The following is an 18,041-nucleotide window of genomic DNA, read 5'->3' on the forward strand; positions in this document are numbered from 1 at the left end:
ATTATCTCAATTTTAAACCTGAGGTCTGGGCTTCTTAAGAAGCTTGGGCCCTCATCACAAGATGGGAGAGGAGGGAATTGATTTCCCTCTCAGCTTTAGCGTTGTGCTTTGACTCTTGGCATGGCCACTTAATGGGTGTGCTGTGTGACCTTTGGCATGCTGTTTAACATCAGCCTGTAAGAAATAAGGGAGACCCTGAGTCCCATGGGGAGAAACACTCTCCAAATACCTTTAGATGACAGGTGGGGGTTGTTCATCAGACATATGTGGCAATGGGCAAAAGGCACATATGGTAATGGGCCTGAGAACGGGGCTTGCTGTACCACAGATGCTTGTTTAATATGGTGATGGCAGCCCAGAACTAAGAGGCTGGGCTGTCCACAGCATGGGACAGCTGCCTTATTTCTTTTTTTAATTTTAATTTTAATCTTATTACACTGTATATGAGTAATAATTTAAAAATATAAAAGGTATCCATTTTAAATACTGTACACTTAATATATTTTTAAAAAAGTTTCCCATTTATTCTCAAAAACAATAACAACAATTGCATTGAATCAAAATATATATATTTTTAGTACCAAGATGGAGTAGTATATTTTCGCCATTCCTCTTTGGCCATGCATGAGGTTTGGTTTTGTTTTTAAAATTTTTTTAAAATTTTTAAATTTTTTAAATTAATTTTTTTAAAGGAGTAGCTACCTGGTACAGTGCTCTGGACCTGGAGCTAGGAAGACCTTAGTTTAAAGCTAGCATCAGACTCATATTTGTTATGTGACCCTAGATGAGTCACTTAACTTCTGCCTCAGTCTCTCCATCTATAAAATGGGGATAATCACAGCACCCACCTCCATAGAGTTATTGTGAGGATAAGATGAGATTGTGTTTGTGAAGCCCTTTGCAAATTTTAAATACAAATGCTAGCTAGCCATTAATGGAAAGCTACTTTGTCTCCCACTCATCCTCTATCTCCTTCATACAAACATCAGGCTTAGAGGTTAAGCCAGTGTCTGATTTGTGATGCTTTCTAATTATTTTTCATATGTCTGTCTTCTCCCCAGCAACAGTATAAGAGAGGAAGTAAATGGAGTTTGTTTTCAAGGTCCTCCTACCTCTATAGTCTACTCTCTATTATATAGATCACTCTATCCAGGCCTGCTTTTCCTTCTCCTGACCCTACTGTGGTATCAAAGTTCCAAAATCATCTCTAATCTTCCTCCACCCACCAATCGAAATTCTAGTTCTCTAAGGTCAGTCTTAGAAACTCACTCACAGTAGGGCATTAAAGGCTGATAATAATAACTTGAAGAGGTACCATACTCTTAGGGAGATTTTCATTTTAAAAGAAGTTGGGATGGAGAAGAGAATCAGTCTATTCTTCAGGAAGCACTTAGGACATATGTGTAACATCTCTGCCCACTCAAAAAGTGCTGCCCTGGAGGACTGCCTTCGGCCACACATAGGGAAGGAGAGGACTCTTGACTGGCTGAAAGAATGTTGAGGTGGGAGCGGGGGAGGATGGTGCTTATTTAGAGATTGTAGAAAGACTTGGAAGAAGATGCAAGGGCAGACTTTTGAATGACTCCTGGGAGTCCTTTGAGCAGCAGACTGTGGGGAGCCAAACCCCAACATGTCCTTTGCAAGACTACAGACTGCTGAAAGCATGGTTCTCCCTCAGTGAGACCTCCTCTCTCCTGTTTTGAGCCAAGGTCTCATCTCATTCCAGGACATAGGCCATTTACCCTTGTATATTCTTTGATCTTGTCTCATCTGTATGACTTCCCCATTTCCATTTGCAGCTTATTTTACCAAAAACAAAGCTGTATTAGTCATTAGTGATGGTCTTTTGAGTAACTAGCATTTGAAGGGAAAGAGCTCAGTCAGAAAGTGCAGGCTAAGTGCTGCCCTTCCCTTGAGAGCAATCAATGGTGCTGATTCTGGGCTCCCCAAAGTATTATACCCTGAGATCTAATTCTAGCTGAGTACCCCTGTAGGAAAAGATTAAATAAAGGAGATGACTCTCAGCTACAGCTCCCCTGCTTCCTTCCCACAAAAAGGGAAATTACAGTCTTCCCTAGAGAGGGATGGGCCAGATCCCAAACCTGACATGCATCCATCCCTCCTGTGAGACAGCTGTCTTTGTATTTACATGTTCCCACCACATATGTCATACATGTACATAGATGTCATACATGTACAATATGGTCACAAAGAGATGAAAGAGGAAGGCACTGGGAGGAACAGAAAAGGCCTTCGGAAGAAGTCATGAAAAAACCCCAGGAATTCCAAGAGGCTGAGGTGCAGAAAGAATAGATTCCAGCCATGTAGGAAGCTAGTACCGAGGTCAGTGGGAGGTGATGTATGAGGAACACCAAGAAGGTGAGTTTCCTCAATAGTGGAATTTTATGTACTGTGAAAGAGTGATGATAGAGGTTCGTTCTTTTTAGTGAAAAGGGGACCCTTCCATGGACCCTCAAATTTAACATATAAGTGATTGCCTCTTCTACCTACGTATCTGTTTGGTCCAAATAGTTTGAGGTGCCTTTTCTATCCCCTTTGTGAGAGCCTGAAAAGGCTAGGCACACAAGATCCTTCTAATGATTCAATGGAATCGCACTACCTGTGTGACTTGGCAGCTAGAGGACTCACAGTGGATAGAACACTGGGCCTGGACTCATCGAGGCTTGAATTCAAATGCAACCTCAGACACTGACTAGCTATGTGACCGTGAACTAGCTACTTAACCTCTGTCTGCCTCAGCTTCCTCAGCTGTAAAATAAGGATAATAATTGCACCTACCTCACAGGATTGTTGTGAGGACCAAATAAGGTAGCGTACGTAATGTGCTTAGCAGTGCCTAGCCTATAGTAAGCGCTACATAAATCTTAACTATTATTTTTATTAAAACATTTTCCTAAGTGCTATATACATTCTAGCTGCTTTTACTACTACCTAAAAGCTCTAGGTATTTCTTTCCTCATCTGTAAAATGGAGAGTTTGAACTTGATGATCCCCCAAGTTCCTTAACAGCTCTAACATTTATTAGTTTATTAAACAAATTAAATTAAATTGGAATGAACTGCTGAATAAGTTTAAAGGTTCTGACTAATTGAAGTGTTTCAACAGAGGCTGATCGTTCACTGGATAAGGGAGTTGGACTAAATAACTTCTGACACCCTTTCCAGCTCCTGAGATTCTGTGATTTTATGAATTGAATTAAGTTGAGTTAAATCAAATGAGGGAAGGAGGGAAGAAGAGGTCGGACAACGGGGGTGGGCAATTCTGCCACATGAAACTTCCTGTGTGGTCTTGGGAAAATCACTTAACCCCTCTGGGCTGCAGTTTCTTCACTTGTAAATGAAGACGTTGGAACAGGTGAAGCCTCAAGTCTCTTCTAGCTCTAAAGCTGTGAGAGGGAGGAAATGGTCACAGAAGATCTGGCTGCCAGGACATCTGAACTTAAAACCCTGGCTCTGATGCCCTAGAGCAAAGTTTCCTTACCTGGGGCTAATGAATGAAAATATACATAATATATGTGTACACACACACGTATGCATATGACTTCAGAACTGCATTTTAGTCATTGGTTTCCTTTCTAATCCTGTGTATTTTATGCATTTAAAAACATTCTAAAGGGGGGGATGTGAACCTAGGTCTTCCCAACTGCAGGTCCAGTGCATGCTCTCTCTCTGTCTCTCTCTCTCCCCTTTCCCTCCCTTCCCCTCTTTGTCTCTTTCTCCCCCTTTCCTGTCCCTCCCTCTGCTACTTGCTAGCTGTGTGGCCTTAGACAAGTCATTTCACCAGGCCTCAGTTTCCTCACTGGCAAATTAAAATGGGAGGCTGGATAGTTCCTTGCACGTTGCTTCCCCTATTAGGTTGTTTGTAAGCCCCTTTCTGTGTATCTCACCACTTAGCCCAGTGATTGGCATATAATTAATGCTTAATAAAAGCTTGTTGCCTTTAAAAAGGGGGGACTGGATTAGATTAGGGTTCATAACTTAGTCCATGGATAGATAACAGGGGGTCCATTTACTTGGGTGGAAAAAAATCAATCCTTATTTCAATATAATTGGTTTCCTTTATAATCTTACATATTTTATGCATTTAAACACATTCTTCTGGGTAGGGGTCCATAGGCTTCACCAGATTAGTGTTACAGGCCTTCCTGGCTCAGATCCTGTGATCCTGTAAGATCCCTGTATGCTGTGGGGTATAAGAATTCCTTTGGCCCCGTCTCTAACCTCTGACCTTTCCAATGCCCTTCCCCTCCCCAATCCCCACTCTCATTACTTCCATCACACCAGCTTTTCCTTCCCTGGGATTCCTCTCCACAGCTCCAGGTGGGGTAAGAGGAGAACCCATAGGTTCACGACTGGTGGCAGGGAAGAGATCTGGGAAGCCGAGGCGCGGGGAATTCTGGTAGGGATCACGCGGCTTACTTTTGTTGTTTTCATTTATTTATTTAATAAGCAGCAATTGTACGTGAAGGGGGGGAGGGAATGAGTAGGGAAGAGAAGAGGAAGAGGATGGGCAGTTAGAGGTGTGAGGCGAAGGCTGGGACGGAAGGCCGGAAGCCCCCAGCTGGCGTGACCCCTTCTGCTCCCAGTAGCAGTTCTCCATCAGTGGGGTGGACCTGAGGTCCTCCCAGACGGCCACTCTCAGGCCGTAGGAGATGGTCGCCCTCTAACCTGGGGACACCCGGCTGCTGACAGGAGACAAGGGTCACTGATGGGAAACCGTAGGCCTCCAGCACTGGGGGGTGGCCCACCCCAGGGGTCTCCAAGACAAGATCCACATCAGAGAAGGCAACCAGGGCCTGAGTGGAGTCGCAGGAGCTCTTCTCCAGCTCATCTGCCACTCCATAAGCCAGAGGACTGGGGACCCCTCCCTGAGGGCGCAGGCGCCGTAGGTCCTCCCTGAAGTGGGGGTTGAAAAGTAGGTAGAGGAGGGGGTTGAGGCAGGCGGGCAGGGGTAGCACCACAAGCAGGACAGACTTGACAGCCTCTGGGGTGACCGGGAAGAGGCTGAGCATGGAGGCGAAACTGAGGAAGGCCACAGGGCAGTATAGGAGCCCGTCGGCAAAGATGAGCCAGGCCACGTGCCGCACCATGGCACAGTCCCACACAGCATCCAGATAGTCTCCCCTGGGCAGGTCACAGTACAGTTTGATATAGGCACCCGTGATGACGAGGAAGCAAAGCGAGTTCATCATGACCAAGGCCACAGAAAAGCCCAGGGCTGCTGGACGGCCCTCAGGAGGGGTATAGGGTAGGCACAGAGGGGAGGCCCCATATTCACCCACTGAGGCCAGGGGCAGGGCTGCTGCCAGCCCTGCCAGGACTAAGCAACCCAGGGCACCAGCTCGGATGCTGCCCAGTGAGGGAGATTTCCCGTACACTTGGACACAGGAAATGGAGATGCTGCACTGGACAGCAGCCAGAGTGAGCAGAAGCACTGACGCCTCGGATGCAAAGACTGCTAGGAAGCCTGTGGCCCTGCAGCCCAGGCCTGTCTCCCACCGGGCCCCATATTGGGCAAACTGACCAAATGTCAAAGTGTCCACACAGGCCAGGAGGCCGCAGGAAACACCGGTGAGGGTGTTGGCACCAGCGATGGCTCCCACCACAAACTTGACTGGGGACAGAGGGGCAGGCCCCCCTGCGAAGATGGCTAGAAGGACCAGCCCATTGCACAGCACAGAGAGCAGGACGATGGCCCACACAGCCAGGCGGATCCCCCAGCTCTCCAACAGGTGTTCACACGGCTTGAAGGGGCCTGTGGGGAGAATCAAGCAGTCAGCCTCTAGACCTGAGCCCCATTATACAGTCAGCCAGTCATTTATTATTTATTTATTAAGGATTCATTATTAATTAATCAATTTTTATATTATTAATATATTTATTTGTTATTGAGCACTTACTCTATACTTAAGGCACTCATTTAGTAGAAATAATTCCCAAGTACAACTCCCTTCTTTCTATAGATGTGCAGGGGTGGGGGTGGGCAACACTGAGGAAGGAAGCTACCAATATGATAAAGGAGAAACAGTTCTCCCCACAGGGAGTTCCCAGTCTAAACTGGGAGAAACCTGGTCCTTCCCTCCCAGTCTTCAGGGAAGAGAAAGTCAGTCTCTTCACTCAGGAATACCTAAGTCTTAGGATCAGAGAAGAAGAACTGGAAGGTACCTTAGAGGTCAATCCAGTCCATCCTCAAAATGAGATTCTATGAGATTAAATCACTTGCCCAAGGACACATAGGTAGTCAGAGGCAGGATTTGAACCCAGGTCCTGTCACTCCAAATGTACAGCAGGATCACATTAGACCACATCTGGAAGGCACTTAGCCCAAAGCCTGGCATACAGTAGGTGCCATATAAATGCTAGCTATCATCATCAATCATTTCCACAACCTCTTTCTACTGTACTGTGTACTGACTATGGGAGCTATTTTAAAATAGTAAATAGGATTTGGTCCTTTGGCTTCCCTTTCCCCCCTCCTTCTGACCTGGGGCAAGGATGGAAAACTGAGGTGGCAGGGGTGTGAAACCTCAAATTGCCACAGGAGCCAGCAAGAACAGCTGCTTTTTTTCCTCTCTCATTTGGATGTGTGTACTGGTCCCACACCAGCACCAGGAGGCGCTGTGCTGCCAAAACCTGGGAGCCTTGCTCTAAAGGCATGAACCCAAGCTAAACCTGGCAGGTGTCCTGGGGAAATGGTAGAGAGGTGACCACGTGGGGAGAGAGTTTAGGGAACTCCTCAGTCCTAAGGTGGCCAGGAGAGCAAGAGCAAGCATAGGAAGATGGAAGTGGGGTGGAGAAGAGACACCAGGCGCTTAGCTGCAGTGGGTAACTGGCAATTGTTCCCAAGGGTGAGGACCTTTTCTTTACTCTGAGCATCTTAAAAAACTGCCGTGGGCAGAGGTTGAGAAAAATGGGCTTTGATCGCAGGAGGGAAGATTTTGGATCTATTTAAGGAGAACGGAAGATGCAGTATGGTGGGAAACTCACTAGATTTAGAGATGAAAGATCCAGGTTTCATTCCCAGGACTGCCACTTATTCCCTGGGTGACCCTTCGGCAGACTTAAGAGGGGAGCTGTACTTGGGAGTTACTTATACTAAGTGATCGCTCTTCCAGGTTGGACTCCTTTGTTACTGTGCTATCCAGAGATCTTGCAGAGTCTTCTCTGGAGAGCTTTTGGAAGGATGCTGACTGAAATCTTCCCAGGACGGTTTGGATGTCATACAACATGAATGTAAGGGAATGGTCTGAATGGCATTTTAAAAGTTTCTTAAAACTCCATGATTCTTTATGAGTTCAGACGCAGACAAAGGTTCTTGCTTCAACCCACCTTCTGCAGAAGTCCTTCCCTGGTCCCCCAAACTGCCTTCAGATTGCCTTCCATCTTCTTTGTACATGTCCTGAATGTATCTAATTATTTACCTGCTAATCCCCCATTAAAATATACACTCCTTGAGGGCTGGGGCAGTTTTTGCCTTCCTTTGCCTACCCCGGCACTTAGCACAATGCCTGTCACATAGTAAGTGCTCGATATGTATTTGACTGACCAAGAATATTGTATAATTCTATAGTTGGCAGTCCATCTCTCCCCAATGGAGGGTCTTCAACTAAGAGAGCCTGGCTAATTATGAAAAAAAATCATTTAGCTTCCCCTCCTAGAGCTATGAAATTAGGATTTGTCCCCAAACATAATCTTTGTTCTCCTTGGGTGAGTAACCAACGGTTTGCTAATCCAAAAGAATCACTGTGGACTCTCTACCATTCTTCAAGGTAAGGGTTCAAGACAACTTGATAAAAATGGACTACTTACCCTTTTGAGTGTTTTTCTGGAAGAAGCTTAAGAGAAGTATGGATAGATAGATAGATAGATAGATAGGTAGATAGATAGATAGATAGATGTATATGTTTGTACACCTATATTTATTTGTATTAATATAATAAAATAAGAGACCTGAGTGGAGTAAAATACATGCCAAGGACAGCAAATCTGATTAAGATCAATCATTCAATCAACAATCATTTATCAAATGATTACCATGCTGCCAGGCACCATTAGGCCCTAGGAATAAAGAAAGGCAAAAATGCAAAAAGAGTTCCTGCTCTCAAAGACTTTGTATACTAATGGAGCTTACATATTACATATTTTCATGTGACATTAACATGTAAGATAGTTACACGTTAGGAACACACAATTTCCTTTCACCCCCTCTCCTACCACCACCACCATGACAAGTTTCTTGTCTCACCTGGACTAGGACTGCACTGGATGCTTGAGTGTGGCTTGGAGTCTTCCATCTCCAGCTGGAACTCATCCAGATCAAGGTCATCTGGGACAGGAAAGGACCGGGTGTATTAGAGCTCTAGGCCCTAGTATTGACTGCACCTTTTCTCTTCCTCCCTTTCCAATCCTGTAGCTTCAAACTCTACTTATCTCTATAATGTCTTCTCAGATTAATTCCATCCAATGTTTCTCACCCCGGGGACTCTAATATCTCCCAGTCCACTCCTCGAATTCATTTCTATTTTCCTGCATATCAACATCTCTCAATTAACTGAATTATTTACTTCCAGGGTTCTTTCCAATAAGTGTTAAGCGCAGCCCAGTTTTATTCATCCCTTAGTATTTGCTTAACCTTCCCTCCAAAAGACCCTTATTTCAATTCTTCAAATGATTCTTCTTCCAACCCTCTCACTTTTGTCCTTCTTTTCCACCCCCTCACCTATCCCCCACACTGGCTCAAGCTCTCATCACCTTTTGACTGAATCATGGCAGGAGTCCCCTAACTTATCTCTCTTCTCCTATCCATCTTCTACACTGCTGCCAAAATAATATTCCTAAAACAGATCTGACTAGGTTCCTTCCCTTCTCACAAATCTTGAGTGGCCCCCTATTGCCTCAAGAATGAAATACAGACTCCTCAACCTGGTATTCAAAGCATTCTACCATCTGGCTCTCACCTACCAGTCTAGTCTTAATTCATCTTACTTCTCTTGGGGTCCTCTCCATTCTTGTCAAAGCAGCCTAGTTGCTGTTGTGGAAACACTCTTTCCCACCTTCCTGCCCTTATACAGATGGTCTCGGATGTCTGGAGTTCCCTCAGTCCTTACTGCTGCCTCTAAGAATCCTAGCTTCCTTCAGAGACCAGCTCTGATATTAATCAAATCTTTTCTTTATTCAGCACCCCCATCTCCATCTTCTGCTAGTTCTTGATGCCTCTTAAAATGATTTGGGTTATAGATTTTGTATTTATCGTTTATTTGGGGTCATATTGTATACCAACAGGAGAATACAAGCTCCTTGAAGATGAAGACTTTAATATTATTTATTTTCATGATATTTTGTACTATATTTTGTTTAATTTTTGTGTATGTCTTTGTATCCCCAGAGCCTACCACAGTGCTTTGCATAATTTCTATCACTGTTGTCATTGTCTAGGTCTAGGATCTCATCAATGTGGGAAACCTTCTCTGCCAGATTAAGCCAGCAATTTAGAGTCTCAGAGTTGCCCAGGAACTGAGAGGTTAAATAGCTTCCAGTCATTTAAGTCTGCTTTTCAGAGGCAAGACCTGTAGCCAGGACTTCTGATGCTAAGACTAGGACTCTATCCACTATGGTCTTTCTATCCACAATGCCACCGCTGATTAAAAATATGATAATAATAATAAAAGCCAGCATTTATACAAGGTGTCCCAAAAGCCTACATGCAGTTTAAAGTTAATAAAGAACCAAGGTTTTGAGGACACCTCTCATAGTACTTTAAAGTTTACAAAATCGGTTATCTCATTTTATTCTCACAGCAACTCTACAAGGTAAGTGTTATTGTTATCTCTGTTTTACAGATGAGAAAACTATGGTTGAGAGAGTGGTTGAGTGACTTGCCCAAGGTCATACTACTTGAAAGTGTTTGAGGCAAGATTTGAACTTGGTCTTCCTGACTCCAAGTCCAACATTGTACCACTTAGCTGCTTCTAGTTGAAAGGAAACGAATTGACCAGACTGCATTCATGAGATGTCCTTATTCCTCCCAACGAAGTATCTGAGCAAGTCTGCACCATCCTTAGGAAGATGCTCACAGAATCCTAACAAAGCTTCGGTATTCCTTAACTCAGCAAGTTGTTCAAGAAAATCATATCAGAAGTCACTGTGGAAGTGTGCCCTTGGGAGAATAAAGTCTGCCTTTAAGAATGGAAGTAATGGTTTCTGGATTTTGTATTGGTCAGACCATATCTGGAGTATTGGGCTCTACCCCATTTTATAAGGAAAATCTGAAGTGTTATTTAAAGGAGAGTGATCAGAATGATGAGGGGATTCAAAACCATGTCATGTAAGAGATGGCTTAGAAAAGAAAGGACTTGGGGGATATGGGATTCATTGTCTAAATATTTGAGGAGCTGCTGAGTGGAAGAAGGAACAAAATTTTTCTATGTTGTTTCAGAGAATGAAAGCAGGACCAGCAGCTGTTCTGGGGAGACAGACTTCGGCCCAGTCTAAGAAAGAATTTTCTAACAATTTAAAGTGTCAGAAAATTTTAAACGCTATTTTGAAAAGTAGTGCTTTTTCCACCATTGAAACTGTCCATACACAGGCTGGATGGCCATTTGTCAGGGGTGTTGCGGAAGGGATCTCTGCATTAGGTGGAAAGATGGCCTCCATGACCCTGAAGCTTTCTTCCAACTCTGAAGACTCAGCATGAATTTAGAGGTAGGCTTCTATTGAATAATATTGTCAATCAGTGTAAAATACAAGTAGGAAGGTAAGTCCACTGCAAAACAAAGTACATTGTGTGTTTGAGAATTTAAGAAAAGGGAATTTCAAACATCAATTGCTGCAACTGTGGATTATCTATGGCAGAGCGCCCTTGCCCATCTGTGCACAAAGTTGTAAGTCTTTTTCTCTTTAGCTGAGTCTTAGGTCTCTTTCCAATATAAGTGGGTCTAGTTATTCCCATTTGAAGCACCCACACACACACACACTTCTTCCCAAGGAAAAGGAGCTGGCTGAGGTTAGGGAAGTCAGTTATTCCTATGCCCTGCTCTCCTCTTCTGATATATCTATTAATAACCCACTAGGAGACACTAAAGTTCTCTCTTTGTTGAGGAGCATAGGAGGTGCAGCCAGCAGGTATGTGCTGCGTCCTTATCCACCCTCGTTTTTCTCTCTTCTCTCTCCCGGTCTTCCCACCACCACTTCCCTCCTCCCCACCCCCTCAGTGGATTCAGCAATCCTTGGAAGCCAAAAGACAAGAAGAAAACACAAGTGAGTTTAATGGACTCGTTCTGAAGCTAGGAAAGTCACAGCCTGGGTGTTAAGTAACTTCCTCCAACAGGAAGGAAATCCAACCTGGCTGTAGTAACAGCTTCCAGCTCTTCCAGAGGCTCATTACCTCTCCCAGGAAGCTCCAGGCCTCTAAGCTTACAGGCAGCAAGGAGCACAGGAGCCTGAAGCCTTGTTCTACTACAGAGCTTAGAAAGTGGTGGAAAGTTTCCCTCAGGGAAGGAAAGTTTCCACTCCTCTTTCCAGCCCCCCCCCCCCCTCCCGCCCCAGGAGGGAGTGTATACCAGACATCCGGAAAATCCTCCCGTGGACAGCCGTCTGCTGGGACTAGAGCCAGAGAGGCTGGGCTCCTGCCTGACAAGGGTCCTGCCCCCCTTCCCCCCTCAACACTGCCCAGGGAGGAACTCTGAACTAACAGCAAAGGACATTTTAAAGTGCTTTCCACACCCTTTCTCTCTCTCTCTCTCTCTCTCTCTCTCTCTCTCTCTCTCTCTCTCTCTCTCTCTCTCTCTCTCTCTCCTTTTCTCCCCCTCCTTCTCTCTCCTCCTTTCCCCCCCCCCTCAACAATCTTCATAATCACAAGTTATGCACCAGTACATCCTCTTCAATGAAAAAGGCATTTGTTTCTCTTAAATCATCTTATCTCCACATTTGTTCTGTCCCGAGCTTGATTTCTTTGGGGGTTTTTTTTTCTATCACAAAGAGAGGGTAGAGAGGTCCAATAACCAAACAAAACAAAACTCAAGAGAGAAAGTGCCATTTCCCCTCCCTCCTGAAGCTCCCTGCCTGGCAGAATCACTTACCTCCCAAGGGAGAACACTTTCTCAAGTCATTGAACAACTGGCTGAAAAGGCCTGACTTTGATCTCAGAGACCAATCAATGAAAAAGTCTGAACCATTCTCTTCTCCCAAGCTCCCTGGCCCCACCCAACTTTTCCTTTCATCCCAACTACTCCAAAGGCGGAGTTCTAACTTGCGCTAAAAGGCTCTCACTGTGATCACCATCCATGGCATTTTCACCATTATCTCTGATAAGAATAGTCCCTATGCAGCAAAGTCAACTCCAGACGACGCTTGATAAGGAATAGGAAGGAGGGACACCAACCATCCCAAACAGCAAACAATTGGCTTTTTTATTTTTCTTAGTTGGCTCTGCAATGTATTGTATCAGACAGGGGCTTGTTGTTTGGGTTTTGTCCTTTGTGGGGGGAAGGAGAAGCAGTGTAGTTTGATTCACTTGGCTCAGGCTGAGGCTATAATGAGTCTGTTTTCCTTAAGTATGCAGACCAATAGTGGTGGGAATAGAGGAGGAATCCTGCTTGATATGATGGGCAAACTCTAGGTTTGGAATCAGGGGATCTGGGGACAAATATTGGCTCTGCTGTTAAGTATCCGTGTGACTTTCCCTTGTCCTCTCTGGGCCTGTTTCCACATCTGTAAAATGAGGGAAATGGACCAGAGGAGGGTTTCTTAACATTTTTTATATCATGGACCCCTTGGGCACTCTGGGAAGCCTATGGATCTCTTCTCAGAATAATGCTTTAATTGCATAAAATAAAATATAGAGAATTACAAAAGAAATCAATCATATTAAAATACAGTTATCAAAATACTAAAGACTCTAGGTTAAGAGTCCCTGAAGTAAATGGGTTTTTAAGGTCTCTTCTAGCTCTGAATCCTACAAAACCCTTTTCAATGGAAGGTGCTGTGGCATTCAGCACTGGCAACAGCTAAGCCACCAAGTGGCTGATACCATCAGGTAGTTCTGTCTTTTGGAGTGAGGAAGGGGAAGGGCGCTGATATTCTTCCCTCAACTGGACAAAGTCCAGTGATTTCTCCCAGATTCTAGAGCTGCCTTCAGTGTGTCCCCGACTTATTCTCCAGCAGCCAGTTCCCCACAGGTACCATCTCCAGCTTCCCAGCTCACTCACAGTGGCTCTCTGTATGACTGTCAAGAAGACCGGGGGGCCTCTTCATGGCCTCTTCCTCATCCGTGTGACCATCCTCAGCCTCCCACTGGCCAGGATCCTTGAAATAGCCGGCACAGGTACGATAAGCACAGCACTGGTAGGCATAGGGCACCTCCAGGACCCTGAGGAGGAAACAGTGGGGACCTTGGAAACACTTGGCTAAGTGTGGAAACAGTGACTTCTAGCCTAGGGACCTACCACCCATCAGTCATGACCTGCTCCACCTCCAGTCTGAGGCTCTTCAGAGTGTCTTGTTCATGGTATGTATTTAATAAGTAGTTGTTAGGGGCAGCTAGGTGGTGCAGTGAATAGAGCACTGGTCCTAGAGTCAGGAGGACCTGAGTTCAAATTTGGCCTCAGACATTTGATACTTACTAGCTGTATGACCTTGGGCAAGTCACCTAACCCCAAATGCCTTGCCTTCCACCCTCAAAAAAAATAAATATACAAAGCCCTTTAAAAAATAATTAGTTGTTGAACATCATGAGGATCAATTGGAACCTATGGGCATTACAGGCTATTGGTTTCCAATATAGTATAAAGAATTCTGGATTTGGAATCGAAGGAGCTAAAAGTGAAGCCCAGTCAGCCACTCACTTATCAGTGTGACTGGGAGAATTACTTTCCCTCTATGGACCTCAGGTTTCTCATCTGTACAATAAAGGATTGGACTATGTGACCTCTAAGCACCCTTCCAATTCTAAATCAACAATCTTGTGGATCTGGAAAACTCAAAGGTCCTTCTGTTTGTCAGAGGTGAGATAGGGAACTAGGAATGACTCTCATTATTATCTATAGAAACAGGCCCAGAAACAGGGAGAAGTACAATGGTACCACTAGGTAGAGGCCTCAGGAACTCTCACCACCCAATCCTCCAGTCTAAAATTTCATCATGGCATTTGGTAGGGTGGAGATGGAGGAGGATAGAATTCTCTCAGCTCCCCTTGACTTTCTCCCTCAAGGGGCCTTACCTCTCTATCCTTGCCCTCCTGTCACCCCAGACTTTTCAACCTCTACAAGCAGCACTGTTTGGCTTCACTGTTTAATTAGTACCCTGCAGGTACCTCATTAATTTGTAACAGACAAGACCTGGGCCACACAGAGTGCCCTACCCTGTATGGAGGAGGCCTGGATGTCATTAGTACTGAGGGACTGGCTTTCAGCATGTTTTCCATTCATCCATTCCCCAGGCTCTCATCCTGATTCCAAGGACTCAGCCATGGCCAGGGTGAGGATGGAAAGCATGAGAGCACAAAGCTGATGGGACATCAGGGAAGGCCCCCTGGGATTCCCCATTAGGACAGCTCTGGGCTTCCCCAGCACAGAAGAGTGCCATCATCTCTGAGCTGGTAATCAGTGGGCAGGCCAGAATGGTAAGGAAACAGGAAGAAGAGGAGGGAAAAAGAGGCATCTATATGTAGTAGGTTTTAAAGAGAAACAATCAAGTACGATGAGCCTTTACCTACCCCATTCCTCTCATCCCACTCTATGCAGCCTCAACCAAGACCCGGGATATGACCAAGATCATTTAATTTGGTCACATAACCCTTCGAAGTTCCAGGTTCTTCTCTTAAGAAATAATGCTAACAGTATTCATATCACATATCTCATAGAGTTGAAGCAATATGTAAATGTAACTTATGTATAATGTTATTTGTATTGTTATGTAAATGTTATTAACATTTTAAAGTAGCATTTTATTTTTCCCCCATTACATATTAAAACAATTCTTTAACATTTTAAAAAAGTTTTGACTTCAAATTCTATTCCTCCCTCCCTCCTTTCTTCCCTCCCTAAAACCGTAGCAATCCAATATAGTTTATCCACAGAAAATCATGTAAAACTAAATGTTACTAAAATTAATAACAAAAAGCATAGTTTTAGGCCCCTGTTGTTCTCCGTCTTTCCCAGGAAACTTCCAAACCCCAGAAAAGGATGAGATAATAAAAGAAATCTGGACAGGAGGAAACTCCTTCAGAGTGGATTTTATCGAGTTCTAACAAGCTGGGTGACCTTGACCAAGATGATTTCCCCCATAGAGGCCTCAGTTTCCTTGCTTGTAAAATGAACTCGATGATGTCTAAGAATGCTTTTCACTGTGATAGTCTTTGACTCTTAGGGAGCATTCTGGCTGTCCTTGGAGGAAATCCCTGCCTGACTGGGAAAGAATAGGGGTCTCTCACCTCAGCTTGGGGAAGCTGTCCTTGGAGAAGGCCTCAGAGAGGGATGGATTCCCTTTGAGCTTGAGGTGTACCAACCCGCTGAGCCCTGCCAGCGGGAGTGTGGTCAGCTGGTTGTTCGTCAGGTCCCTGTGGTGGGCAGAAGGAAAGACAAGATGCAAGACCAGGAAGACGGTGGGAAATGAGTCTGGGAGCAGGGCTGTGCTGAGGGAGGGTTAGCCTGACCTCCTCCCAGGGTTAAATGCTGGGCAGGGGGCTCTGAAAAATAGGAGAGAGGATTTATTCCGCTGTCCGCATGGAAAGCCATTTAAAATGTCCCCTGACTCCACAAAGGCTCAGTAGGAATGGAGGAATCAGGGATTGAGAATAAGAGGCAGCTAAGGATGGGACAGAGAGGGTCAAAGGGCTTGGGGAATCCATCCTTTCCAAAGCTCCAGAATCCTCGGGCCTGTGGCATGTGGTTGTTTAGCAAACTAGTTCTTATCCTTGGATGATCTAAGTCCCTTGTCCGCAGGGTCCAGACACCCTTTGGAGGTTTTCTGTCCTTCCCAGAAGAGCCCAGGCTAATTGGAAACGCTTCTTTTTCCATCCCATCCTCCTGACTCTCCTCTTGTTCTTCTGTCAGAACAAGAGGTCACTGTCTGTGGTCTCATCGTAGGCCCTGATCCAGAGTCAACGGTCTGGGAATCCTTGTGTGCTGCAGCCACTTTTAGAGGTGGACAGAGTTGAGAGCCAGGAACACCCATGTTATTCTACCGGAGAAACCCAGGGGGCTGAAGCTCCAAAGCAAACATCACAACCGCAGACCATCTGAGAGGCCAGCTGGAGCTGTGGGAAGAGCCCCAGACTCAAGAGTCTGGTGGCATGGGCTTTGATCTTGCCACCACCATGGATTTGTGGTGTGGTAAGTCTCTAAACTTAGCCCTTCACCTGCAGCAAGAAAGGATGGAATACCTATGTGGCCACCTCACAGTGAGGAGGGAAGTGACATAGGATGATGCCTGGGAAAACACCTTGAAAAGCAGAAAGCATCTTAAAACTCTGGGACATTACTATAGTCCTTGGTTCAAAAAGTCATTTCACCTCGCAGCCCGATAGTACCTGTTTGTAGGGGATTTCTAAGGTCCTTCCATGTGTAATGGATTATCTGTGGAGGCAGGGCGGTACAGTGGGGAGGTCAGCCCTGGCTTCAGGAAGTACTGTCCCTGACCCACAATGGTTGGATGACTAGTCAGTCACTCAATAAAATGTATTAAATGCCTACTATGTGCCTTGGAGAATGCTTTACATTTGCTGATTTGCAGTATGGAGGGAATTTCCACAGGGAGCAGTTACCTACATAGATGAAGTCTGGGTCTAGATGAGAGAGGGAGGGAGGGAGAGAGAGGGAGACAGAGAGAGAAGCAGTATGGCATAGTGGGTAGAGTGCTGGGTTTGACAACTGGAAGATCTTGGTTCAAGTCCGAACTGGGACCCTAATGAGCTGTGTGATCCTAAATAAGTTATCTAACCTCTCTGGGCCCTAGTTTTCTTGTCTAGAAAACAGTGGGGTTGAATTCAACTCTGACTTCTAAGCTCCTTTCTTGCTCTTTTATAAGGTAAATTCCTTACAAGTGAGGATTATTTCATTTTCCCATCATCCAGCACAGTGTTGAGCACATAGCACATTCAATAAATGTTTGTGGATAGATTGATTGATCCTTCTTTAGAACTTAAAGAAGTTTAAATGCAAAATGAAGGGTGTCCAGTTTTGTTAAAATGAAAATTGTATTATTCAAAATTCTTAAAATCAAATAAGTGGTAAAGAAATAGAAATAATTATAATTTCAAATTATTTGGGGATGAACTTATTAGCATTTACACTTTTGAAATCATTAAAAATTAAAACTGCACTAAGACTTTTGTCACATGCTGTTTAAATAATTTAAAATATACATTCCCCCCCGCAAAAAAAGAATTTAAAGCAATTTATCAAAATGGCAGCCTCCAGTTGTCTCCCAAAATGACATGCCCTAAGCTACTGTCCCAGTCAGTGGGCCTCTAGGGACACCTTGGCTGAGCTCCTACATAGGCAAAAATGTGTCCATCTCTATGAAGAAATCCCAGCAGGAGGAATCCTAAATGCACTGAGGGTTTTTTGGTGAGGGGAAGGCAGAGAAGGGTTAGTGAAATAGGGTAGATGTGCACAATGAGAGTTGGTACTGTGGAAAGATGGGAGAGACATCACAGATGATGTTCTCAGTTTCACAGAAGGGTGTCTCTATCTTGCCCTACTGCCTGTCAGAGGGGCTGTTCATATGAATGATTAGGCAAGGAGTACACCACTCTGTGACGCATGATCAAACATTTCCAAGTACTCACTCCCTGGGGCATGTATCCCCTCTATTTCCTGGGCCTGGTGGACTGGCTTTAAGTGCTGGCTCCTACCTTGGGTAACCAGAGAAAGGGGAAAGCTGGGTACTCACAACTTGACCAGGGAGTGGAGGGTTACAAAAGCTTCAGGGTGGATGAATCGGATGGCATTCCAGCTCAGGTCCCTACAGCATCCAAAGGGAATAGTAGAGGTAAAGTTAGGAAAGGGATTGAAGCTGCTACAC

General features: G+C 44.9%; 1 protein-coding gene across 1 annotated transcript in view; it reads right to left on the minus strand.

Annotated features, from left to right (window-relative positions):
* Nucleotides 1-4,439: 4,439 nt before the first annotated feature.
* Nucleotides 4,440-18,041, minus strand: part of LGR6 (leucine rich repeat containing G protein-coupled receptor 6) — a 161,323-nt gene continuing 147,721 nt past the window's right edge. The window contains exons 14-18 of the mRNA XM_072648196.1: nt 17,910-17,981; nt 15,448-15,573; nt 13,226-13,386; nt 8,266-8,346; nt 4,440-5,775 (exon numbers count right to left, since the gene is read on the minus strand). Of these exons, the coding sequence (XP_072504297.1) occupies nt 4,535-5,775; nt 8,266-8,346; nt 13,226-13,386; nt 15,448-15,573; nt 17,910-17,981 (1,681 nt within the window). The 3' untranslated portion in view covers nt 4,440-4,534. The remainder of the gene's footprint in view (nt 5,776-8,265; nt 8,347-13,225; nt 13,387-15,447; nt 15,574-17,909; nt 17,982-18,041) is intronic.

This window comes from Notamacropus eugenii, chromosome 2, assembly GCF_028372415.1.
Source record: "Notamacropus eugenii isolate mMacEug1 chromosome 2, mMacEug1.pri_v2, whole genome shotgun sequence".
Classification (NCBI taxonomy): Eukaryota; Metazoa; Chordata; class Mammalia; order Diprotodontia; family Macropodidae; genus Notamacropus; species Notamacropus eugenii.